We start from the raw sequence: 26,991 nt of genomic DNA on the forward strand, positions 1-26,991 counted from the left end.
AAGAATATAGCAGTATGATTTAGCCATTTAACTAGGATTCATCTTTATAAATGAAATTTAAACATTTAGTTTAAAAGATGTGGGGAATCTTTTTGTGCTTGCATGCAACCTACATAAGCACAGTGCAGTAACACTGTAATTCTATTCTACGTACTTGGGAGTAAGCGTCATTGTACAGCATTGCTCTTATAAATCCAAGAGAGGGAGGGTACAAAGCAGCAGGATTGTCCTTTCATCCCTGCACTACCTTCTAATAAGAACTCTCTTTAATGCTGCAAAATCCTAACCTTTTTTTCTTTCCTGTTAAATGCTAATTTATCTGATCCTCAATTTCTCTGTGATCCCTTTAACAACTAAATACCACAATCAGCAGAATAAGGGGGTGCAACTTCTGCTGAATAAAATCATTTCAGACGAGTGCACGGACAATAATTTTGAACTCCACCTGCGCAAATAAAATGGCTGATGCATCTGCTGGCCAGGCAAATGCCTTGCACATAATTAATAAGCTGCTGAGGGAAAAGGGCTCCTGCTTCTAACATACTTCCTATTGCTGCGCAAGCACTGCAGAACGTTATCTGGGGAATTTCAGGAAACAGAAGGATATATTTCAACCACCAAATAGTTCCTGGTATAAACTCTCTATATATTTCTACAGGTCGTTGTAAATACTGATATACAATGATCCATAATCCACATCTGAAAAACGGAATCCCAGTGTATTGGGGGGTCACCCAACCAGAGCTTTTCTCCTTGCCAGCAGACAAAATACAGCTGCTTTTCATTAACAAACAAATCCGGCAGACGGTTACCTCTGCCGTGCAATGGTTAGCTTACTCCTAAATATCTCCAGCGTCTTGAATTTCTTCTTCTCTATTCCAGCGTTCTAACTTTCCTAGAATGCCTACTCTTCCCTATATCATGGAAGGACAGGAGGACCCATGTAAAAGAGTGTTTCACGGACTGAATCTCGGTTTACTGCTTTGTGGACACAATCTATTAGGGTACACTTCTCTAACTAACCTTGTCTCTTCGGGAATGCTGGGAACTGTAGTTCGATGAGTTGCCTTGCAGAGTCTTGCGTCTCCCAAAACTACAATTCCCCTAATTCTTTGAGTGCAGAAATAGATATGAAGGTCGCATAAATAAGGCACCACCTGTTTATAAATGTGTTGGAGGAGGGGAGATGGAGGTTGACTCATTCATTCATTCATTCCCCGGTACTATACATTTTGAGCCATGTCCATTCATTCCTGAACTGTGTCGAAGCGTTTGAAACCCAAAATGTTTGAATGGACTACCCGGTGCTGGGGCTGCGGGGAAATGGGACACATATTTTTTGCTACGGAGTCTATGAAGACTGGAAAGCTTGTAGCACTTGGAAACATTCGCTTACAAAGGTTCCAAAACAGTCCTGCTTGCATCAATGTTTTCTTTCTTTCCCAGAGAAAACACACACCCATTTGATGCCAGCGCTCTGAGGAACTGAACCTCAAGGTTAATGACTGGGAATTCTTGCACTGGCTTCCTTCACCGAACCTCGCAAAAGAGGCAGAGCCTAGCAATAATTTTACCCAGAAAAGGTTGAGAGGAATGCGGGCAAAAGGATAGGGGGGAGGGGAAAGGCAAACAGCGGCGCCCCTTTCCTCCTCCACCAGTTCCGTCCAGGACTGGGGCAGCTGCCCAGTCAGCTACGCGTCGCCCCGCCCTCCCCCGAATGCCCGGGAGGAGCCATGCGAAGTCGGACCGTGAATATCACATTTAAACAATCCAAGCGGGACCGCTGCCATGTAGAGCACGCTTTTATCTGCACTCGCGGGGAATCGAGCTCGCCTGCCCGTCCCACAGAACTCTTCCGCAGGCGGCTCGGCGCTAGTTACAAAAAATGGGGGCAGCGGAAGAGAGAGGATCCTAGTGTCAAGACGCCGTGGGGAAGCGGAAGAGGCTGATAGGGCCGGTCGGCCGCGTGAACAGCGTGGCTCCGCCTCTCCTGCCCCGTTCACCACGGAGGCCGGAGAAAGAGCCGGCTCCGCCTTCTCCTCCCACCCGGCTGTTCTGCGTGCGCACGCAAGGCTTCGTTCGCACGTTCCTTCCGTAGTCCGTTGGTAGCTCGGGTGGTCTTGGGGAGAGCGAGAAGGGCGTGGGGGTGGCGGCGGTGATGGTGCTGAGGTGAATCCCTGGCTCTTCGGAACTGCCTGAAGAGGGGAAGAAAGGCGGAGCGGCCCGGCGGCGGCGTAGCAGCAGCCGCCGCAGCAGCAGCAGCGCGCTGCTTCTGCAGCTTCCGTCATCATGGCTCACTCCCCAGTGCAGCAGCCCGGCCTGCCGGGGATGCAGGTGAGAAAGCAGCCCTCTGCCCCCCTCGCGTCGCGGCTTGGTCTTGGAGCTGCTCCTGCAGCCGCAAATGAGAGGATACGCGCTGGACTACCACGCTGGGTTCTGGGGTGTGTTGCCCACAGCCCTCCCCGCGCCCCAAACCCGCAGTTGGGTTGGTTTAGTGACAGGCAGCGGTTGCTTTTCTTTTTGGGGGTTGTCCTCGTTGGGAAGGTGGAAAGCAGTAAGGGAGGGAGGGGGATTTCGGGGTGACTGGGGTCAGTGGGCCGTCTTAAGTGATGGGGGAAGCAAGGGGGTATCTGGGTGTGATGGAGTAAAAACTCCCGAGGTTGTGCCTCTGGCCATGAAGGAGGGAACATTGGCATTTTGGCTTACTCTGTTCAAGGTATTACTCAAACTGCCTTCTTTTCAAATTTAAGGGCAATCTCTCTCTTATCTCTTCCATTTATTATTTATATGGATTCTTTTCTTGGGGCTGCAAGATAAGATTAATGATTTAATTATATAGCTCCTGTGGCCCTTAAAGGATTCTTGTTTTTTGATCCACTAGAGGTAGGAAGAATAGTTGACCTTCAGGTTGTCCTGTGCTGCCCATCTGGATAAGAGTGGGGTGCTGCATGGGAAAAATAAAATGATTCTAATGCAAAGTGGTAATTTCTATCTGGTTACGCACATATTTGTGTGCATTCATGTCCCCCAACAATGACAGACAGATTCAGAGATTTGTAGCCTTAGATGTTCTCTCCGCCTGTCCTCCTCCTCCCTCTTTTTTTTTAAAAAAAAGCAAAATCCAGGTATGATAACATTGTGATGTCATCTTTGCAGTAATCTTTGGAGTGAACAAGTAAATTTTAGCTATTTCATTAATTCCTTCTGGTATTTAATAAAGGACCTTAGTTTGACTAGATGGCCTGGGAGGCCCCTTCTGACTTGCTATGTTTCTATGCTTTAATATAAGTTCTAGGCACCCATGACTTTTTCATGGGGTGGAATAATTCAGTTATCTTTTAAGACTTACTTGTCATTTCTTCTGTAAATGTAAACACAACTTGAAAACTGGATGTCTAATAGAGAAGTTGGTTGTAGTTAGAAACTTCAGTATAGTTGTAAGTCTGCACTTTTACCTTGTGTTCTAGGACATACGGAATCCAGTTTCTCAAATTCAAGAGCACGACATTTTGATGGGTTTGGAAGGTTGGCTCCTGTGGACTGCAGCACTTTGCAAGCTGTTGGTGTCAATGTTCCAACCTGCTTCATGCACAGGGAAGACTGATCGTGTTGTGGCCAAATAAGTGGTGGGAAGATGACCTGTGATCCATCAGATCTTTTGCATAGGAGAAAGAACTTTCTTTTCACCAGAGTTGAGTGACTGAGTTACTTCTGTACTTCTTGATCCTTCATAGGTTGCTACAGATATCATAGAATAGCAGAGTTGAAAGGGGCCAAGAAGGCCATCGGGTCCAATCCCCTGATGTTGCAAGTCAGGAGTTCACACCATCCCACTCAGATGACTGTCTAGTTTCTTCTTGAATGTTTCCAGTGTTGGAGAGTCCATGACCTCTCTAAGCAACTAGTTCCATTGTCATGAGCAGAGCCAGCTGGAGCTGAGGGTCAGACTAAATGGCCTGGGAGACCCCTTCAGACTCGCTCTGTATGTTTCTATATTGCTCTGACAGGAAGTTTTTCCTGGACTTTTCCTTCCTCTTTGTGACAGCCTTTCAGGTACTTATAGAGCAGTATGATATTTCCCCTCAGTCTTATCTTCTCAAGGCTGAATGTGTCCAGTTCTTTCCATCCCTCCTCATAGGGCTTTTTTTCCCCTGGTCCCTGAATCATTCTTGCTGCCTTCCTCTGAACCCTTTCCAGCTTGTCTGCATCTTTCTTAACTTGTGGTGCCCAGAACTGGACACAGTACTTCAGATAAGGCCTTGCTGGTGCTGAGTAAAGGGGAGCTAGGACTTCACAGGACTTGGAAGTGATACTTCTATTAATGCTGCCTGAAATAGCATTTGCCCTTTTTGCAGCCACATCACAGCTTGACTCATATTCAGCTTGTGATCTACAACTATTCCAAGATCCTTCTCATTTGCAGTATTGTTAAGTCAAGTATTCCCCATTTTGTATTGAGGCATTTGCTTGTTTTTTCCTAGGTGGAGGACTTGGCATTTGTCCCTATTAAATCAATCAATCTCTCTCTCTCTCTCTCTCTCTCTCTCTCTCTCTCTCTCTCTCTCTCTCTCTCTCTCTCTCTTTTGTTTTCAGCCCAGTTTTCAAGCTTAGCAAGATTGCCCTGGTTCTTCATTCTGTCTTCAAGGGTGTTTACTATTCCACCTGGTTTTGTATTGTCTGCATATTTGATTATCATTCCTTGTACTTCCTCGTCTAATTAATAAAGATGTTAAAGAGCAATGGGCCTAGGACTAAACCCTGCAGCACCCCATTAGTTACCTTTCTTCAGTTCAAGAATGTGCCACTGATGAGCACTCTTTGATGTAGTCAGTTTTGGATCCACCTAACAGTTGTTCTATCTAGTCCAGTTTTATTCTAGTCCATATGAATGGATTGTGCTTTGTGAATCTAGAAAGCAGGACAAGGGAGAGGTGAGGTGTAATTTCTGTCTAAGACCTGCCAAATAAAGACACAAAATGGAAGGGGAGAAAAAGTGTGCCTCCTTTTTGGGGTAGTGCACTTAAGGTACAAACATGGTGGGAAGGGCAAAATAGTGAGACTATGTTGTAGATCATATTGAGGTTGTTTGTACAAACCTATTTCCTTGGATTTCCAGACTTTCCAGAACCAAAGCAGAATGGAATAAGTATAATTGTGAACATCAAGCTGCTAAACCAGACTGTACTAAAGAACAGACAGAGAATGAACTTGTAATAAACTCTAGGATTCATTGTTTGAGTGCTACACTTTTTTCTGTTTTAAGTGACTTTGTTTCTGAAGAAGTACATGCCTCAGAGAAGCAAGTGGGAATTGAGAAATTTCCTGTGCATAGGCAGAATGCATCAACAGACAACTGACTGTCTGCAGGAGAGGGAAAAAATCATGATACCTGGTATAGGAACCTGTAGGATATGATCTGCAGGTCCAGGACACTCATCCATATCTGGAAGTCTGAGGTAGAGGGGCAGTTGCTAGTTTCATTCATGCTTCTCTTCAAGTGTGGTAGCTGCATCTCACTTTGTGCCATCTGCCACCTCCTCTGGTGGTTTTCCCTCTGTGTCAGCTATGCATGATGTGATGGTGCTGCTGCTACCTTCTCTTCCTTCCTATCTCTCTGTCACATGCAGCGCTTAGCTGCCACCATTGGCTCTGTGATTCTCTGCCTCTCTGCAGCTGAAGTGGTGGGCTTAAATTTGGTGGCAGGGAGGAAGGTAGTGGCAGCTTGGGCATCTGTGCAAAAGCCATAAAAGATTCCAGAAGGCTGTGGTTTGCCTGCATGTATATAAGAATTGATGCTACATCCCACAGTTGAGGAACAGTGTCTAAAGGGAATTTGTTAGTGCACATGTGTATAGTTAATATGCATATGTGCCATATAGCCTTGTTTGGATAGAAGTACAAATAAGACCACCTGAAATGTAGAGACCTTAAGCAAAAGGACTAAATGTAGCTAATAGGAACCAATCAGTTCTCAGTTTTCAAGGCACACAAGGGATTTTTGGGAAGGATGGAGAGGGAGGGTGTTACACATTTGTGCTGCATTCACAGAGATTATGCTTAGATACTACTGCTTGTTCTTGCCTAGCTATCTTATATACTGTGGATTGCAAGGGCAGACAGCATCTGTTTTAGAAGTATCCAGTATAGAAAATGCCCCAGGGGCCACAGGGTAACAAGCAATTATTCATGACCAGCCTATGGGAACTGCTCAAGGGCACCCCTTTGAATGCCTTTTGGATCATCAACATTGTGTGATCAACTGTAAAAGACTACAGACCTTTCAGCAAAATATAGTTACTCCTTTTGAAATGTTAGTGAAGTTGTTGACAAAAGTAAGAATTATACTGATGGGATCGGAGAAAAATTCTGAAAACCAAGTATGAAAAAGCATAAGTAGGACCTGTAAGTTTACACACAGCCTCAGTTTACTGATTAAAAAAAAAACTTTTACATGTTTTGAGCTCATGAATGGTAGAATGTTTGTTCCATATGTCAGTATATTCTAGTATATCATCATAAAATGGGATCCAAAAAAGTATCAACTATCCAGAATATAATTCAAACTCAGTTTACCTTAATTTAAACAGCCTGTCTTGAATGACAAACAAATTCACTGATATTAAAATAGCAATATTTCTGTTAGAACATTCTGATTATATCTATTTCAGTTCAACAGAACTCTGTTCCATTCTTATTGTATTAAGTCTTATTCTAATCAACATTTTCCATACCCTTGTAAAACCTAACCAAGTGTGTACATTTTACAATATATAGCTTGTCCTAAATTCTTCATACCCATTTCTCAAAAAGGGGACCCTTCTGAATCCTTTTACTGCATGGATTTTCTTATCCTATTTCAATCAGGTTACAAAACAATCTCTTTATGTCATAGTTTTTAGTATTTTTCAAGTTCTGTTCATTCTGTTTATTATGTTAGCTCAGTCTAATAGTAATTTATTTCATTAGTCCTTGGTGTTACTCAAAGGCTGGTAGCATAATTTAAGAACTGAAACCCGCAGCCTTGTAACTCCAAGAAAGTTACTTGTCTACATATTTTTTTCTCCCAGCCTGTCTTGCCTGTGTTAATTATCTGGGGTCATAAATGGAAAAAAAATGCAATTCCAATTTTTGGAAAGCTTCCCTAACTGGTTGCCTGGAGGCATTTCTTGTTCACCACAGGGGACCAGGTTAGTTGAAATTTCAAATAAAATACACACAATAAAAGAGTATATCCTCCTTGCCTTTAATTGTTCCTTCAGTAACTTACATGCCTTTCTGATTTCATATTGTTCTCCTGTAAAACTGGAATAGAGAACTTTATTGTTCCTCATAATAGAAATGTTGCCTGCCCAAAGAAATTGTGTAAGTTGGCATTTTATTATGGTTTTTATCTGTAGATATATTATTAGCTAAGTATTTTATAGCCAACAGAAAGTTTTTATTGCCCCATACTAAAACCTGGATCTGATTTTTGAATTCATACTCCTGTGTTGCTGAGAGGCTGTGGGGGAGATGTGGACAGATTTTCCATTCCTTGCAAAAGCTCCTTGTGGTGCTTCTGGATGTGCCTGTATATATGACTGGGTTCACATTACTTGGAGAGGAGCAACTGGGCCTTTCTTGGAGCTATTTTTCCATCTCTAGTTGATGATCCCATGCAAGACCCAGTCTATAGCCAGTCTTCCTTGTTAAGTGGGGCAGTCAACTTGGGGATGGCATTTTAGAAGGAATGATATGTAGCAGTAAGCAGTCCCAACCCTACTCCTCTTTGATGTTCTTTGCTTCTGGTTGTTTTCCTCACATTTAGATTTTTCTTCTGGTTGGACAGTCAAGGGAAAACTTTTCAATTAATTGTGATATAAAGGATTAAGCAATTGTGAAATATTTATAGATAGCAATGGGAGGATCTTTCAGTATATTTTAATTTATCAGGATGGATTTTTTTGTTTGCCTTATGTGTTAGTAATTATGGAGTGAACACCCATAAGCAGGAATCCTATTGAGCATGGGAAACTAACCCATGCTTTGCCAGATAGGGATGGGAGCAAGATGCTGCCTCCAGTATGCTTCTTATTTCTGCTTTTGGGCAACCTGTGATTGTCTTATTCGTAGGTTGTAACGGTGACATTCAAATTCAGCGTGCTGGGTAGTATGAGGGCTAAACAACCCAAGAGTTAATCCATGGCACGTGAAATCTGATGTCTTGTATCTTTCTGAAGAAGTACATGCCTCAGAGAAGCTAGTGGGAATTGAGAAATTTCCTGTGCATAGGCAGAATGCATCAACAGACAACTGACTGTCTGCAGGAGAGGGAGAAAAATCATGATACCTGGTATAGGAACCTGTAGGATATGATCTGCAGGTCCAGGACACTACAGCTTCATTTTGCTAGTCCTCATCCAGACCATTGGCACAGCCAGATACCAGTTTCACAACCTCACCTGCTGATGATGAAAAGGTGAAATAAAGCTATATTGATGGCACAGCACTCCAAAACTCTGGATGACCCCATTTAGTGGTTTCATGTAAATGTTAAATAGCATGGAGGACAGAACAGACCCTGAGGAACTTCATGCAGGAGAATCCATGGATTTGAACAGGATTCTACAAAGCTTCTCCAAGTAGGAGCAGAACCCCTGAACACAGTACCCCTTGCACCCAAATTGATTTAAATCACAATTTAAATAACTAGACAGTAAGACTAGATTTAAATCAGAGTTTTGCATGCATGCATGTTTTACCCATAAGTAGAAGAACTTCATTCAAATATTCCCAAGCTGGGTCTCTTTTAAACTGCTGCTATTACAGGTTTTCTCTTCCAGGGAAAGAACAATATGATAAACCTCAGTCTGTACACGAAAAGATCCATAGACCATTCATTCATTCATGTAAAAGATTTGTATGCTGCTGAATAGTGCCACAGCACCTCTGGGTGGCTCACAATTACAAGATAAAAAGACAATAAAAATAACACATTAAAAATAAAAAAACAAGAAAATACAAAACAAAGGTCTTACGGCCTTTAGTTTGCCTGGCGCCGAAAAGAAAGTATGGAAGGCGCCAGGCGAATCTCCTTGGGGAGAGCATTCCAAATATGGGGAGCAGCTGCAGAAAAGGCCTTCCTAGCAGCCATCCCTCTCACCTCTTTGAGGGATGGCTCACGCAGGAGGCCCTCTGCATAGCTTTCTAAGGCTGGGTAGGCACACACGGGTACAGGCACTCCCTAAGATAGCTGGGGCCTAAGCAATTTAGGGCTTTATATGTCAACACAAGCACCTTGAATTGGGCTCAGGCCACAATCGGTAACCAATGAAGATCTTTCAGTGTAGGCGTTATGTGCGTCACGCAAGGGGCTCCCATCACCAACTGAACAACCCTATTCTGTACCCATTGTAATTGCTGGACTGTCTTCAAGGACAGCCCCTGTAGAACACATTGAAGTAATCTATTTTGGATGTTACCAGTGCATGGATGACTGTTTTCAGGCTCTGTCTGTCCGGGCAGGGATGAAGCTGGTATATCCTGCATGGCTGGAGGAAAACACCCTGGGACACTGAGCTCACCTGATATTCCAGGAACAAACTCAGGAGCACCCCCAGACTGTGGACCCTGTCCCTTAGAGGGAACGCCACCCCTTCAAGGACAGGGCACTGCCCCTCCGACCTGTCAGATGACCCCCTACTAGCAGCACCTCCATGTTGTCAGGATTGAGACTCAGTTTATTGTCCCTCATCCAGTCCATTATTGAGCTCAGGCCCCGCTTCAGTAGATGTAGAAGAGAGGTAGAGCTGAGTGCCATCAGCCTATTGCCTATTGCTGAGTCCTCAGCCCAGACCTCCAGATGACTTCTCCCAGCAGCTTCATATAGATGTTCAAAAGCATGGGGATCGCACTGAGCCCTGTAGTACCCGTGACGCGACCACCATGGGGCAGAGCAGCAGTCCCCCAGAAGGACACCATGGTCAATAGCAGGGGTCCTCAAACTTTTTCACCAGGGGGCCAGTTGAAAGGTGCTGGTGCTGGGCGCAGCCCCGAAAGGTGGTGCCGGAGGTGCGCGCGGGCCGGTCGGGGTAGGGGCGGCGCGTGAGGCAAGGGGAGGGGAGGCGTGGGCACGCGGCGCGGTGAGGCAAGGCGGGGGTGGGCATGCCCCGCGAGGCGGGCACACAAGGCAGCGACTGGCTTGCTTGGAGATCGCTTTCTCTGAATGAGCAAACCGCTGCCTCCCCGCGTGTGCAGGGTGAGGCGGGCAGCACCGGGCATGTGCGTGGCAGGCCCAAGTGGGCATGGCAGGCCGGATTCGGCCCCTGGGCCGTAGTTTGAAGACCCATGGTCAATAGCATTGAAAGCCACTGAGAGGTCAAGGAGAACCAACGGGGTCACACTCCCCCTGTCCCTCTCCCTGCACAGGTCATTGTACAGGGCAACCAAGGCCATCTCTGTCCCATACCCAGGCCTAAAGCCTGATTGAAATGTGTCTGGATAATTTGTATCCTCCAAGAGTGCCTGCAGCTGCCTGGTCACCACCTGCTCCAACACCTTGCCCAAAAAGAGGAGATTAACAATGGGCCAGTAGTTACCCAGTACCCTTGAATCCAGGCCTGGCCTTTTAAGGAGTGGTCTCACTACTGCCTCCCTTAATGGGGCAGGGACCACTCCCTCTCTTAATGAGGCATTGACAGCCTCCTGGACCCAGGGCCGAACCCCTTCAGATCTCCCAATCAACCAGGATGGGCAAGGGTCAAGAAGGTATGTGGTGAATTGGACAGAGCCAAGCACCTTGTCCACATCCTCAGGTCTGAGTAATTGAAACTCATCCAATAATGGACCATTAGACTGTGCACTAGATACATCCGATGATTGCCCTGCACACATGGCAGAGTCAAGCTCCAGGCAGGTCTGAGTGATTTTTTCCGCAAAGTGCAAAGCAAATTTGTTGCACAGAGCTGTTGAGGGCTCTGGGGTCTTTTCTGGAGAACCAGATTGTAGGAGACCCTGGACCACTCAAAAAAGCTCAGCTGGACAGCACTGTGAGGAAGCAGTAAGGGAGGCAAAGTACCCACACTTTGCTTGCCTCATTGCCACTAAGCAGGCTCGATAATGAGCTCTTAAATGTGTTCAATTGGACTCGTCATGGGACTTCCTTCACCTGCATTATACCATGGTGCTGGATGGGCTCATCGGGTAGGGAGAGGGCCTTAGTGTGTTCGAGTCAATAGCCCAAGCCATTTCCCTATTGCATAAGGCAACTTGGGCATCAACAGGAGCGCCAACCATATCGGGCGGATATTCCCCCTAAGCCCTTTGGAAGCCATCGGGATCCATCAGACTCCAAGGGCGGATCATTCTAACTGATCCCCCACCCTTGCAAAGGGGGAAAGGAGGCGACAGCCTAAACTTAACCAGGTAGTGGTCCAACCATGACAAAGGGATAGATGTCAGTCCCTCCACATCAGAATCCCCCTCCCCCTGTCCCATTGAAAAGACCAGGTCCAGAGTGTGACCTTTCTCATGTGTTGGGCCTGAGACAGCCCCATGGTTGTCAGGGCAGCCATGAGGTCCTCGGCTGCCCTGGATAAAACAGCCTCACCATGGAAGTTGAAATCCCCCAAGACCAACATCCTGGGGTTTCTCACAACCAGGGCCAAGACCACCTCCGTCAGCTGAGGCAGGGAGACTGATAAAACGCAGCAGGGTGGTCGGTACATCAGCAGAATCTCTAATCTGTCTGGGAGGCCAACACACAGTAAAGACACTCCAGACCTTCACCTGTCGGGACAGGGAGCCTGGTAAGTGAGGTTGTATTTTTAAAGACTATCACTAGCCCCACTCCCTGTCCCTCCAGATGGTGTTGGCGTTGTGCTGAGTAACTGGGGGGGGGGGGCAGAGCTGAGTGAGAGGAATGCCACCTTCCTCTCCCGCCATGGTCTCTGTAATACATACCAGGTTACCCCTCTCATTCACAATTAAATCGTCGATGAGGGAAGCTTTATTACAGACTGACCTGGCATTAAGCAGCAGCACCAACAGGCCAGAGGGAAGGCTGATACAGCTACTCAGTATCCGTGGGCTGGCAGGAGAGCTAGAAGAGGGGATAGGTCTAAGCATCTGTCCTCTCTTCTTCTACACCAGCAAGCTCTGCCTCCATCGCCATAACACCTGCTACCCAGCACTACCACTAATGGCTGCTCCCCATGCTCTCCCCCTCCCTCAAGTCCATGCCGCAGACCAAATGCTAACTCTAAACAACATGCAGAGCCTCCTGCCACCCAGCGCCACCCAGGAACAAACGGGCAGATGCCCTTTTGCATCACCCAAGTGTGCCATACAAGGGTGCTGCCCTGGGAGCCAGCTGGAGAAAAAGCCCCCGCACTGGAAGGCCCTGCCTCGTGGTGGCCAGGTGGAATGGAGGGCCGAGGCAGGAACCCCCCCCCCACTCTTTGCTGCCATTTATCACTCAGCAGCTACAGGTGAGGAAGGGAGTCAGGTGAGGTGAGGGGAGTGGAGCACAGCCTGCCAATCCTGGCAGCAGATGGTGTGCTGGCAAGCAGCCAGCAGCAGGACTTGTGGACTATTCCGCTGAAAAGGTTTCACATTCGTTTTAACTACAGCTCCCTCCTCGCACTTAGCTTCTCGTGCAGATCTATTTCACTCCCAGCAATCTTCTTCTATTCAATGCATTTTTTGAAACTTAAGAGGTAAGGGGTTGATTCAGTGTATTCAGTGTACATAGATTAGCAAAGGAAATATAGATTATGGTCTTTTTCTCAACTCTGTATGTTTATTTTAGAACATTTTTTGCTATGAAGAAGGGGCGTGTGATCTCTGAAGACACAAATTTACAGTTTTGAGAACTGTAAAACCAAGCATCTCTGATAATATCTGCGAGAGAGAAAAATTGCCCAGTAATCTTACAGAAATCTCTGGAAGAGCATGACTGTGAACGGATTACTGGAATTTATTTACCAAAGACATTGACCACTGCATGAATATACAGCCTCGTGCAACATAATTAAGAACAAAGCCTTATTTCATGATAAATAACATTTGGACTATAATGTATCTTAAATAGATCTTTCAATAGTTTTTTTTTCTCAAAAAGCATTTTATTAAAAAAAAAAAACAGTTTTAAACTTCATACTGTTCCAAACTGCTCCAAACTCAAAAAGTCACCTGGAGGGATAACATGGTTGATTATTTAAAGTTGTTGAGGGGTCCTCGAGTACCAGTAGGATCACACTCCCTTGTCTCTTCTGTCAAAGGTCATACTCCAGGGTGTGCAAAGCTATTTCCATGCTTAAACTAAGCCTGAACCCCAACTTAAATAGATGCAGATAAGTCTCGTCCAACAGTTTTTGGAGTTGGCTAGCAACTCAAGAACCTTGGCTAGAAAAGGAATATTTGTTACCAGCCTAAAAGTTATTAGAGTCTTCTTGGGAGGGAGGATTTCTTCAGAAAAGTTCTTACCACTGCCTGTTTCAGGAAGCTTGATAGCACTCCCTCTCACATGGAGCCATTAGTCACCTCCCTGACCTAGTTTGTTGTTCCTTCCTGGCTGGCTTTCATAGGCAAGGAGGGACAAGGATTCAGTACAAAGGTAGTTGTATTAACCTGGCCAAGCACCTTGTTAACATCCTCAAGCTGTGCCACCTGACAGTCATCCAGTAAAACTTGACCAGGCTGTGCTCTGATATTTTGCCTGACTCCACTGTGAGAACAAATCCCAGCAGATGCAGGAGGTTTTATTCTTGGATGCCTAGCAAACATTTTGTAGCAAGCCTTAGCTTCCGTGTGTAATAGGCCCTGGATGACGCTAAAGAACTATGCTGAGCCGCAAAGGGAGGATTGAATATAGGCCGTGGGACAGTGTTTCTTTCCTCCATCACTGCCTCCAAAAATATTCAATGATAGGCACATACCGGGCGGCTTGATAGCATCCAGGAGGAGTGTTGCTCCAGCGTACTCAGGCCATGTCCTGCTTTGTTTCGTTGCTCTGAGCTCCAGCGTATGCATAGAGCTGAGCAAGCTCTGCCCCTGAGAGGATGCTTAGGAGTCAACCAGCTGGGTTATTTCTCTGTCCCACAGCTCAGCTGGGGCTTCAGCAGAACTATTAGCCACTAGCTCTGAAAAGTTCCCCAGAGCTCTCTGGGGAACTGTCTGGGTTCATTTAGCTGCTGGGGGTGGACCATCTTACTGGGTCCCCCATCCTTTTTTTTTGGGAGGGGGGAGCCACTATCAGTCTTAGCTGGCAGTTGTCTGTCTGGAACGGCTGAGCTATGACAAATACTCCTACACTCAGAGTACCATACCAGCAGGAGGTGTATTGTGTACACAGCATAAGCTTTTCATGAGGGATACATGTGTACATATTTTTAAATTGCCAGGAATAGTTGCACAAATTTAAAGGCTGGGAAGTTAACGGAAGGGAAATTTGTACAAATTTGGGTCTGGGAGTAAATGGACAGGGAGTCTGCACACCGACAGTAAATACTCCAGAAGGGAGCTGTAAAAAGGAAGTGAGGGAATTGATAAATCCTATTTCTCAAGTAATAGAGCTTTATGAATTATTGAAAAAAATTAGTGGAGGACACTAAGAAGTGTCAGTTCAGCCTTTAAAAGGCAGAGACTTACATTGTGGAAGATACTGTCCCCCTGCTTTTTGATGTGCTTGCTCTGCTCATCTCCATCTTGTCCCCTCCCCTGCCCCCACATTCTTGGTATTTCACTGCTGGGTTCCTCCTTTCTCTTACTATTGGTCCTTTGCAACCACGCACAGATTAGCCTGTATGAAGATTCATCTTGTCATTTTTTTTGTCTGTTACACAGTCTGCTTCAGCAGTCCATTTGAGAGCTGCAAGATGCAAGGACATGGACCCCATACTGGACAGAGAAAAACACAGTCTTGCACACTTGTGCAAGAATGGGGGGAATATTTTTAAAAATTAATATCACATTTGCATACCAGAAATAATAATAACAAGTTCCATTCCTGAGATTGTCTTTAAGGTGAATAGGTTTGTAAGTCAGATCACTTATATAAAAAGGATATAAAACACTTAAGAAACACTTTCATGTACATTAAAGCATCTTAAACACGATACAGCATTTTAATAATGATAACAATGCAGTTATAAGTAAGTAACTACAGGTACTGAAGAGAGAAAGAGAGAATCTGATTGTTCAGTGACTAAAGCCTAATGCTTTCCTCAGTGACCAATGGTGTTCCACCTTTCTCTGATTGCTTTATTATTTCCGTTTTTGATTGTGATTGTTTTTCTTTTCTTCTCTTCAGTGCTTCACCTGCAATTGCATCAGATTTATGCTTTAGAGGCATGGTTACAAACAAGATAGAGTACAAGCTTACGGAAGGCAACACCAAGTCCACTGTTCCAAAATACACTGGCATGAGCATGAAAAGCTACTGTAGTACTGCCACATAGCAGAACTTGTTCTGACTTTGCCGCTCGTCACGTCCCCTCCCTCCTTCCCTTTCTCTCCTTTCTTCCCTTCATCCTTTCTTATTTGTCCCTTCTTCTTTCTTCCATCCTCTCCCCAGCGCCCGGAGCCCGTGGGTGCCCACTTGCTGTTTGAGGATGGGGCAGGACATCAGAGTTGCTTGTTTGTAAGTGGGGGCTGTTCTTAACTTGGGCATTTGTAACTGGGGGACTAAGTGTAGTGAATGAAAAGGCATTACAACTGGAGAGGGCAGAGGGAGACAAGATGAGTCGTGTCATGGAGGACACTATGATACATACCAGATCTGCTTGGAGGACCAGTGAGTAAGGGGTGGACAAGTGCAGCCATGACACGTGCAGTTGTAATGCGCTTCTTATTCAGTGAATGACAAACCCCTTATTTTCAGCTTGACTTAGTATAACATGGAAACCTGACCATTCAAATATGTTTCGTTTTCCTTTTGCATCTGTGTTTCTGTTCACACATTTCTAGGGTTGCAACACATGGCTGTTAAGTACTAGGCCACATATAGTGGTACCTCAGTTCATGAACGTCTCAGTTCATGACCAAATGGTTCATGAACAAAAATTTCAGAAAAAAAAGAGAGCCAGTGTGGTGTAGTGGTTAAAAGCATGGGACTGGGACTCAGACGATCTGGGTTCTAGTGCCCGTTCAGCCATGGAGCCAACTGGGTGACTTCGGGCCAGTCACAGACTCTCAGCCCAACCTACCTCACAGGGTTGTTGTTGTGGGGATAAGATGGAGGAGAAGAATGATGTAAGCTGCCTTGAGCCCTTTGTAGGAAAAAGGCAGGATATAAATAGAACAATAAATAAAATTTTTTGCCTCCATTCGTGAACTCCGCATCGGGTAATGACCACGATCGCGGCCATGTTCCCACACAAACAGGATTGCGGCCATCTTCCCTGCTCGCGGCCACAGACAGACCTGTGGTCACTTGCTGTGAAGCTTTTTTGTGTGCTTGTTAGCACATACAGTACTGTAAAGTATTATTCAATAATTATATTGAATGATGGCTCCAAAGAAAGTGCAGAGCAAGCATGGTGGTAAAAAGAATGTGCAGAGCGGTAATGAAGGTGACCAGAACGTGCAGGTTTTTTGCCAAAATTGACTCTGCAGCTAAGAGGCAAAGAAGAGAGGAAACTGAAAGAGATCTCCCCAATGTCATTATGGAGGGTTCTCTCCCTCCAAACAATAACCTCCCCCCCCAGTGTAGATTATTGTGTTCTCTACTGTATTGTACTTTGGTACTTTGTTGTTCTTTGTTACTTTGTTTCAAATTATGCGATTAATAAAATATTTACAGAATGAATTAACCTTATTTGCATTGAAACTTGTGGGAAATTTGACCTGGTTCGCGACCAATCCTTCAAGGGGGATCTGACTGTCTTGAGATCCCATTCCAGTGCTTCCTCCCCATTCACAAATTTAGATTTGTCTGCTCGTTGTTTGGTGAGTTGGTAGCTTTTTCAGTTTTTTTCTTGTTCTGGAAGGTTGAAATGTTTCACTAAGTTATTGAGAGTAAGACCTTTAAGTTGAAATATTTTATTTATTTGTAATACACTAGAGCAGTGGTGGTGAACCTATGGCACACGTGCCACAGTGGACATGCAGAGCACTCTCTGTCGGCACGCGGCATTCTCTGTCGGCACAAATAGCCCCAGCATCACCCAGCAGCCGAGCATCGGAAAACAGCGCAAGTAGGGGCGATGCGCATGCTCGGAAAGGAGTAGCGGTGTCAGAGGATGATGCCACAAGCCGTGACTCATTAGCTGCAACTCGTCTGAGCTTTCGTATGGGTGGTCGGTGTGCTGCCAAGAAAAAAAAAATATATATATGCTTGGACTGACTGTGTTGTTTTTTTCTAAACTAAAACCTTAGTTTTTAGGTGTTAGTGCAGTGTTGGCACTTTGCGATAAATAAGTAGGTTTGGGTTGCAATATGGGCACTCGGACTCTGAAAGGTTCACCATCACTGGGTTAGAGTTAGAAAAACAAAGTGTCTTGGCATGATTTTGATGGTTGGAATGTTTTTAGAAGGGCAGAAATGCTGAGCAGTGAAGAAAAAGCTACTCAACGAAGGCTATTTCATAATCGTCCTATTTTCAGAGGAACTGAACCCTAATATTAGGGTTAGGGGTGTGCACCAGGGTAGGGTTAGGGTTGGAAAAAGGAGGTGTCCTGGCATGATTTTGATGGGTTTTTTAATTTTTTTTAAGGGGCAGAAATGTTGAGCTGTGCAGAAAAAGCTACTCAAGGAAGGCTTTTTCAAAATCGCCCTCTTTTCAGTGGAAGTGTAGCCCTATATTAGGCTTAGGGGTGTGCACCAGGGTAGGGTTAGGATTAGAAAAACGAGGTGTCTTGGTAAGATTTTAATGGTTAGAGTTTGTTTATAAGACGCAGAAATGTTGAGCTGTGCAGAAAAAGCTAGCCAAGGAAGGCTTTTTCAGAATCATCCTCTTTCAATGGAACGGTGGCCAGGGTTGGAAAAATAAGGTGTCCGGGCATGATTTTGCTGGTTGGAATGTGTTTTGAAGGGGCAGAAATGGTGAGCTGTGCAGAAAAATCTACTCAAGGAGGACTTTTTCAAAATCGCCGTCTGTTCAATGGAAGTATAGTCCTATATCTGGGTTAGGGGTGTGCACCAGGGTAGGGTGGGGGATAGAAAAACGAAGTGTCCTGGCATTGTTTTGATGGTTGGCATGTAGTTTCAATGGGCAGAAATGATGAGTTGTGCAGAAAAAGCTACTCTAAGAAGGCTTTTTCAAAATCACCCTCTTTTCAATGGAGTTGTGGCCCTATATTAGGGTTAGGGGTGTGCACCAGGGTAAGGTTAGGGTTAGAAAAATGAAGTGTCCTGGCATTGTTTTGATGGTTCGAATGTGTTTTGATTTGGCATAAATGATGAGCTGTGCAGAAAAAGCTACTCAAGGAGGGCTTTTTCAAAATCGCCCTCTGTTCAATGGAAGTATAGTCCTATATCTGGGTTAGGGGTGTGCACCAGGGTAGGGTGGGGGGATAGAAAAACGAGGTGTCATGGCGTTGTTTTGATGGTGGGAATGTCTTTTCAATGGGCAGAAATGATGAGCTGTGCAGAAAAAGCAACTCAAGGAAGGCTATTTCAAAATCATCTTGTTTTCAATGGAAGTGTAGCCCTATATTAGGGTTCGGGTTAGAAAACGAGGTGTGCTGGCATTGTTTTGATGGGTGGAATGTGTTTTCAATGGACAGAAATGATGAGCTGTGCAGAAAAAGCAGCTCAAGGAAGGGTTTTTCAAAATCATCCTCTTTTCAATGGAACTGTAGCCCTGTATTACGATTGGGGTGTGGATCAGGGTAGGGTTAGGGTTAGAAACATGAGGTGTCCTCGTAAGATTTTAATGGTTAGACTGTGTTTAGAAGGGGCAGAAGTGTTGAGCTGTGCCGAAACAGCTACTTAAGGAAGGCTTTTTCAAAGTTGCCTTATTTTCAATGTAACCTTTGTCCTATATTAGGGTTAGAGTATTGCACCAGGCTAGGGTTAGAGCAGTGGTCGTGAACCTATGGCAGGCGTGCTACAGCGGGCATGAAGAGCCCTTTCTGTCAACACGCTAGCTCAGTCACCCCTGCATCACCCCAGCAGGTGTGCACCAGATAACAGCGTTCATAGGGGCTATGCGCATTTTCGGAAGCGAGCAGTAGCTCCAGGCGATGCCTTTACGAGCTATGACTTACTAGCTGCTGCTCATCCGGGCTTTCGCATGGCTGGTCAGTGCGCTGCCAAGGATAGATATATATTTGCTTGGACTGGCTGTGAGGTTTTTTAATCTAAAAACTGTTTTATTGTCGTGTTGGGACTTTGCGATAAATAAGTGAGTTTTGGGTTGCAGTTTGGGCACTCCGTCTCTAAAAGATTCGCCATCACTGCACTAGTGTCTTGTGGTGTTTTTGTTTTTTTGCCGTCCCCTTTTTCCTTCAGCCTATCTCACCCCAAGTGCTGCCCCTGAATTCTCTAAGACAGAATGTAACCTTCTACTCAAAGAGCCTTCACATGCCTAAGTCATAAAGATTAATTGAGCAGCAGAAAGCCAAGGGTTGTAGTGCAAGGCGTAGCAGCTTCTAAATTATGAATTTGAACATCTGTAACCCTCCACAAGTGCAGGTCTAAAGGTATCATTGGTTTCAGATGACATCTTGATGGGGGGTGGGGGAAGTATGATGCCTCTTCCACATGTCATTGAATGTGGAATATTTTAGAGAACAGATCATGGCCTGTGCCTTTTGTGCTATGTGGAATCCACGTGGCTACACAGAATATTGTTTTCAATAATCTTAGTTGCGTATTAAAAGTGGAATCAAGATAATTGCTTCTATGGTTGTAGAACAAAGGTTGAAAATAATTTCATAGTTTATGTTTAAAGTTCGCTCATTGGAGAGAACTGCAATGGCCGAAAGGTTTTTTGCCTGCATCTCATTCTTTTCTTCTTATCAGACACTGGCCCCTCTTTCTGGCTTGTTGTATTCCGAACTTTACTAAATATTTTTCTTGCTTGTAGAATTTGAATTCTGCAGTCCTACAATTATAACATTCAATTCATAATTTAAGTAATTGATTACAGGATTATTTGGCACAGAACTTGGGTTATCATGGTACATTATCTGGATTTAGGGTTTATGGCACTTTGGCTCACTCCAGGGGTCGGTTTCTTGCTTTCAAAGAAAGGGGAACATTGCCAAATGGCATTGGGAGAAGTCATTGCAAATGGCGCACAGAATCTGCTTCCCCATCTCCATTTGAAATAAATTGGTGATCTAAAAACTGTTAACCTGTAATAAACTGTGAACTGCCATGTAAATTAAAAGATCATCATCATCATCATCACCTTGTATTTTCTGTTCTGCATTTCTGCCAGAATCTGAAAGCAGATCCAGAAGAACTCTTTACAAAACTAGAGAAGATTGGCAAAGGTTCCTTTGGTGAAGTTTTTAAAGGGATTGACAATCGAACTCAAAAAGTTGTTGCTATAAAAATTATTGACCTTGAAGAAGCTGAAGATGAAATAGAAGACATCCAACAGGAAATCACAGTGCTGAGTCAGTGTGACAGTCCATATGTTACCAAATATTATGGATCTTATTTAAAGGTAAAATGCTTTCTTTGTGTTGAAAGATGTTATTTGAAATGTGCATGTTTTTTAAATCAAGATCTTTGTGAAATGCAGTAGCTTTCAGTAAAATCTGCTTTGAGCTCTAGCTTACCGTTTTTAAGACTGGTAAGAACTACATAGACTGTATTTTGTATGCTTCTGTTTGCAGTTAATGTGTATACTGAGTATTGGTCAAATACAAAAATGAAGTACTTAAATTTTTATGCAAATAGAGTATCTGATCCCTTCTATAGTGTTTCAGAGTTTTCTGTGGCTGTCCCTAGTGCTATGTAACAAGTTTTGCTTATATTTCTTTTTCATTAATCTACTGTAATTTCTGTATTTGAAAGAACACATAATTTGCTAGAGATCAGAAGTGATGATGCTGTTCAGCTTTGCTTCTTCTAGTGGTGGCAGTACAGAAATACATCAGGCTTTTGCCCTAGTAACCCACTATATCTGTTTCTGTTCAGTGTAAGTGGGTTCAGGCTTTTATTTTGTTACATTTATATCTCCCCTTTACTCCACAAAGAGCCAAGATTCCATACATGATCTTCCTTCTTTCCATTGTATCCTCAACAATGCTATGAGGTGAGTTAGGCAGAAAATTGGTGACTGGGCAAAATCATCCAATAAGTTGATGGATTCCCTTTCCAGCACTCTGTTATATCATACTATACCAGGCCTTTTCTGTTGCAAAAGATATTTTTCTATATCCCAAGTAAGAGATAGAGGTTGGTCTGATAAAAATAGTGTTGCTTTGCACCTGTTAATCTCAAGAACCACCTAGACAACAACTACTTGGATCAAACTATTGCAGGTGAATTTGTAGGCTTGGAGATACCGCTTCACCTGGCTCTTAAAACTATGGAATAGCTGCTTCAGTCTTGCAGCTGCTTTCCTAGTGACAAGTCATAGTTACTTCCATTTTATTACCTTGTTGCATGATCAGAAGGTCAGGAAGTGTTTCCATTGGTTTTGGAGTGAGAGCCATTTACCATGTAGGTGGGCTAAGAGGAGATTTGTGTTGCCGTTACGAGTTCTAAGCTGCTTGTCCTCCAACATCTTTGCTTCTGCTTCATTTGAGTCCTGCAGTTTTCAGCATTACATGTAAATACTTTGATTTTTTAAAATTGGGACTCTTAGGACCCAAATTATACTTCTGCCACAGCTCCTACAGCATTATCGCAGAGATGCCATAGCATTTGCGGTATAATGTGGCGAAAAGGACAGGTGACTTGTTCCCATAGTTTTATCCTTGTCAGGACTCAGTAACAGATACTAGTGCAGGTTTATCAAAATGCAGTCCTTGGTTTGCCTCTATTATAGTTATTACATGTCATCAAATCATCTCCAAATTAGAGTTATGAATGAATGCCCTCCAAAATATTATATCCTTGACACCCCTACTCAGTTCTTATAAAATCAATGCTGTGACTTCCTGTATGAAATAGAGCTAGTCCCCGCTCAGCCATGGAGCCAACTGGGTGACTTTGGGCCAGTCATAGACACTCAGCCCAACCTACCTCACAGGGTTGTTTTTGTGGGGATAAGATGGAGGAGGAGGTGTAAGCTGCCTTGAGCCCTTTGTAGGAAAAAGGCAGGATATAAACCGAAAAATAAATAAATAAATAAATAATCACTTTTCTTTCTGTCAGCTTTCTTTACCATCCTGCTTTCACACCCATATGTAATTATTGGGAATACAATAGTGTGGATGAACTTGGCTTTGATTTCCAGTGAAACACCATTATACTTAATGGTCTTTTCTAGTTCCTTAATTGCTGCCCTTCCAGGTCTCTTGAATTTCTTGGCTGTAGTCTCCGTCTGAATTGATGACTGAGCCAAAATATGCAAAATCTTTCATAATTTCAGTCTCTTTATTCACATTAAAATGAGTAATTATTCTGTAGTCATGATTATTGTTTTCTTAATGTTCAGCTGCAGTCTTGCTTTTGTACCTTCGTCTTTCATCAAGAGTCATTCCAATTCATTGCTGCTTTCTGCCAGTAAGATGGTATCATCTGCATATTTTAAATTATTGTTGTATCTTCTGCCAAATTTCACTCCTCCTCCCTATGATTCCAGTTCTTCGTTCCTTATTATATATTCTCCATACAGATTGAACAGATAGGGAGATAAAGTATGCTTTTTTCTGATGCGTCTGATGCCCTTTTCTGATGCCTTTAGGAAATCCTTCTGTTTCTTCATACTCTGTTCCAGCAGTAGTTTCTTGCCCATGAAACAGGTTACAAATCAGGACAGTCAGATGCTGAGGCAACCCAATTCTTTTCAGAACCACCTGCTGCATCTTGTGATCCATGCTGTCAAATATTTTGCTGTAGTATGTAAAGCAGAGATGCTGCTCTGCTTTTAAAATTCTTGGGTGTGCTCCAGTAGCCAACATATTCTTGCAATATGATCTTGAGTGCCTCTTTCTTTTCAGAACCCAGCTTGAGAAATCCGGAATTGTGCTTCTGTCACTCCAGATGAGAGTGTGTTCTTTGTTGCAACACCTTGATCATCACTTTACTTGTGTGGAAAATTAGTGCCACAATCTTATTGTTGTTGCATTCCTTTGCATCTCCTTTTTAGGGGCTGGGTGGATTAGAATGTACGTTGAACATTTCCATTCTATGAGCCATCATTTAGCTTTCCATATTTGTTGGTATATTATTTTTAGGATTTGGACTGATTCAGTCTCTGTGGCTATTGGTATCCTGTCGACTCTGGGTGCTTAATTTTTTCCAAGTGCTTTCAGAGCAACTTTCACTTAATATTGCAGGTTCTTCCTTATAGGGTTCCTTTGCAGAGGAGTCTTTCAGCTTTTCATCTGTTTGTATATTTTTCCATCCTCTCCATATTTTAGCTTGTTCAGATGACATATTTTATCTTGTTTGGATAGTAAGTTTCCCATTGGTCTTTCAGCATTCCTAATTTAGGTTTAAATTCACTTGAATTACTCACATCTTCTATTGTTCTATTTCTTTGAAGTAGTCAAGATAATAGTTCTTTTTGTTTCTAAGTGATAATCACTGAAAAGTTGCTTCTAGGATTCTGATCCTATTTCCATCACTTGCTTCTCACCTGCCATTAGGAACTGTGTTTCTTCTGCCATCCAATTATAATTATTCTTTCTTTTTTTCTCCATACATTATATTTAGAGTGACTACCTTAAATCCCATTGATTTTACTGGGTCCACTCTAAGCATAACTAAATATCTAACACAGTATCTGAATAGTTATCTCTATCTGTAGAACAGAAGAATTGTTCTCCCAGAACCAGACTTAAGGGATCTCTTTCTTGGTGCATCAGATTAATGCTAGTATTTCACCACCAGATGGCCCTGAATAATCAGCATATTTTGTGCAACTGAGCTGTCACATCCACATTGTTGGCTTGTTCGTTTTCTTTTAAACTCCATGGCCATTATCTAGCACTGCCCTCTTCCTGTGTTGTTGGTCCTGTGGGCAGAACAGAAGGAGCGGAGGCACCGTGGCAGGATAGGATAAGCCAGGATAGGACGAGATACTGCTTGATTCTGGTCAGAAGGAGAAAAAGGAACCTCCTTTATTCTGTCTCATCTCTAAGTTTTACAGTAATGAGTAAAATATGGTTAAGTATAACTTAGGAGTTATGAAAATTACATATTAAGAACCTTAAGAAACCTTAGCAGATCTAAAGCACTAGCTAACTAAAGATAGATGGGACACCTATCTAAGTGGCCTATGTTAGAATAGGTAGAGTATTAACATATTCTAGGAATGGGCATTGGGAGTGAGGAAGACCATTGCTCCTGGCGTGCATTCTCAAGGCCTGCTGATTAGAATGCGGGGGGGGGGGAATGTGGGCCAGTTCCAGATGGCGAGATGAAAGAAGTGGAGGCATTTATCTCACGCAAGACTCCCCAGGTGGTCAGATGGCCTTTGAGAGTAACCAAAATGCACAGTTATTGGGAGGGCGCTTGGAACAGGGAAGTTGTTCAGAGATAGACAAGGTGGGTATGGATCTTGACGCGATGATGCAACATTGGGGAGGAGGGTGGCCCAATTAGAGGATGGATGTGCAGAGAGGAGGCATGCTCATTTCCAAAAGGCCCCTCCCAAAAGGATGGGGCTCAAACATGCTCATAAGGAGAGTTCTTACAAGAAAACACTAGTTTGGGTTTTAAAAAAAACTCTGTGCATGCTCAGAGATACATACTGGGTGTTTGTGCTTCTGCAAAACATTTTGGACAATAAAGAACATTTTGCAATAAAGGTCTGTGGCTTTGAATGTGTGAAGAAGGGTAACCAAACTCATGACACAGAGAGAACATGTCTTGTGTGGAAGGTGAGTTTGATAGTGTTCTTTATTAGAATTAGTTTTAGGACAATACAGAAATGGAAGGGAAATTTTGGTCAGCCATTGTTCAGTGCTCTGTCTGGACAGAAGAATCCTCTGTAAAGCTCATTTTTTAAGATTGATCACTTTTAACTCTGGTGACTTGAATCAGCTTATATTCTAGTGCAGGAAGGCATAAGGTAGACCAGAATCTACATAGAAACATAATCAACAAATCTAATGGATCACTAAACTGGGATCTATATAGAAACATAATCAACAAATCTGATAGATAGTTTGCAGCAAGGACTTCCAGCTTATTGGTTTAATGATAATGAAAAAAAATCCTTTTTCTTCATAAATGAGACGGTTAAAATCAGGCAAACATGAGGGAAAACAGGAAAGTCTATGTAAGCAATAGTTCTGGTACCAAAATCAAAATCTTGGGGTAAACATGTACTCACAGGCTGAAATTATTACTCAGTTTTTGGTCCGATTCCTGGGCCATTATTTTGCACCTGGCTCTGGGTGGTGGACTTCAAGGTTCTTTCCAAAATAAAAATAAAAATGAAGAAAATGAAAATGAAATCAAACTTCAAGTCTGCCCATGCCTGCTGTAAATAATAGATGTTAGTTAGTTAGCTACTTGCCTAGTTAGCTAGTTTGTTTATTTATTTTGAATTTGTATTCCATCCACTAATCCAAATGGATTATCTAGGTTTTGGTAACCTTTTCATATGCTCTCTCATTTATTTAAAGTTTAAAAGTTCTTTTGAATCTTTGTGTCAAATCGTTCTGGCTATAGGTTGTGATCCCTTTTGTCTTGTGGCCAAACACAGTCCTATTCTCTTTAAAGCATTGCACTAATTCTGTACCTTCTAGGGAGTTTAAAAACCAGGTAGTGGTGGCAAAGAACTGGACTAGATTCAAAAATAAAAGATAGAAGCTCTTCCTGGGGCTGTGGCCATTGAAATTCTGTAATTGGAGTGAATGAGTGGCAAATTTATGGGGATGCTAGTGGCAATGATGTATTGCCAGTGAATTGTGCTCAGATGGTGTGTGAATACAGGGCTGGTGAATTGAGCACTAGGGGCGCTGCTGGACAAGCAGCCTAAGTCTGAAATAGGATATTGGCAGCAAGTTAAAAAGTGCATCTTTATAGATCTATGGTGTGCAGTCAGTGAGCATTATTTCTAAACAAGAACAGACAAATATTAAAAACAGTTAAAAACATAATGGGCTCCAATATTGAGAGTTTTATTGTATTTGCCAAACTTATAGTAAGTTAGTAAGGGTGAATCTGGAATATTATAGCATCTTGCACATACGCTTTTTTGGGGATCGGGGCAAAAGAAATGGGGGAGGGTTGCCTTTTTCAGAAATTCGGTAGCCCATGCATGAGGCTATAGTAATGAAATGTGCATGCTGAATTGGTTACTAGTCAGTTCATATAACCAAATCCATTACAGGATGTACTTGTAATGGGTGTGGAAATGGTTAATATTCAGTTCCCAATAACTGCTGCATTTTTTCTAAGTTTGATATGAGATTATCAAACATTTGATAATCAAATTTTGAGAAACTGTGAACTTGAAAATGAATTTGTAGTTACTACTGTACATAAAGTAGTTCTGCAGCATAAAGAATTAGAGCATGTTTTAGAACTCACCAGGGTCAGAAGGTGGTGCTGAGGGACAGTTGCTCTTCCCCCTGGCAGCTGAATCATGGGGTTCCGCAGGGCTCTGTACTGTCCCCAATGCTGTTCAGTATCTACATGAAACTGCTGGGAGAGGTCATCCGGAGGTTTGGGCCGAGGAGTCAGCAATATGCTGACAACACTCAGCTCTACCTCTCGTTCTCATCTAATCCAGGTGAGACTGTTGCTGTCCTGAGCCGGGGCCTGAGCTCGATACTGGACTGCATGAGGGTCAATAAACTGAGGCTTAATCCTGGTGAGACAGAGGCACTATTGGTTGGGGGACCTCTGGTAGGTTAGGAGGGCATTGCCCTGTCCTGGATGGGGTCACACTCCCCCTAAAGGACAGGGTCCACAGTCTGGGGGTGCTCC

General features: G+C 43.5%; 1 protein-coding gene and 1 long non-coding RNA gene across 2 annotated transcripts in view; both read left to right on the top strand.

The window, feature by feature from the left end:
* The first annotated feature begins 2,047 nt into the window (after positions 1-2,047).
* Positions 2,048-26,991, top strand: part of STK24 (serine/threonine kinase 24) — a 49,305-nt gene continuing 24,361 nt past the window's right edge. Inside the window, exons 1-2 of the mRNA XM_044428756.1 lie at positions 2,048-2,334; positions 20,366-20,596. Coding sequence (XP_044284691.1) covers positions 2,290-2,334; positions 20,366-20,596 — 276 coding nt within the window. The 5' untranslated portion in view covers positions 2,048-2,289. The remainder of the gene's footprint in view (positions 2,335-20,365; positions 20,597-26,991) is intronic.
* Positions 17,430-19,548, top strand: LOC123022765. Its single transcript, XR_006414573.1, has 3 exons — positions 17,430-17,635; positions 18,306-18,311; positions 18,650-19,548. It is a non-coding gene; the product is annotated as an uncharacterized LOC123022765 (long non-coding RNA).

This window comes from Varanus komodoensis, unplaced genomic scaffold (genome assembly GCF_004798865.1).
Source record: "Varanus komodoensis strain SLA01 unplaced genomic scaffold, ASM479886v1 scaffold2, whole genome shotgun sequence".
Taxonomy (NCBI): domain Eukaryota; kingdom Metazoa; phylum Chordata; class Lepidosauria; order Squamata; family Varanidae; genus Varanus; species Varanus komodoensis.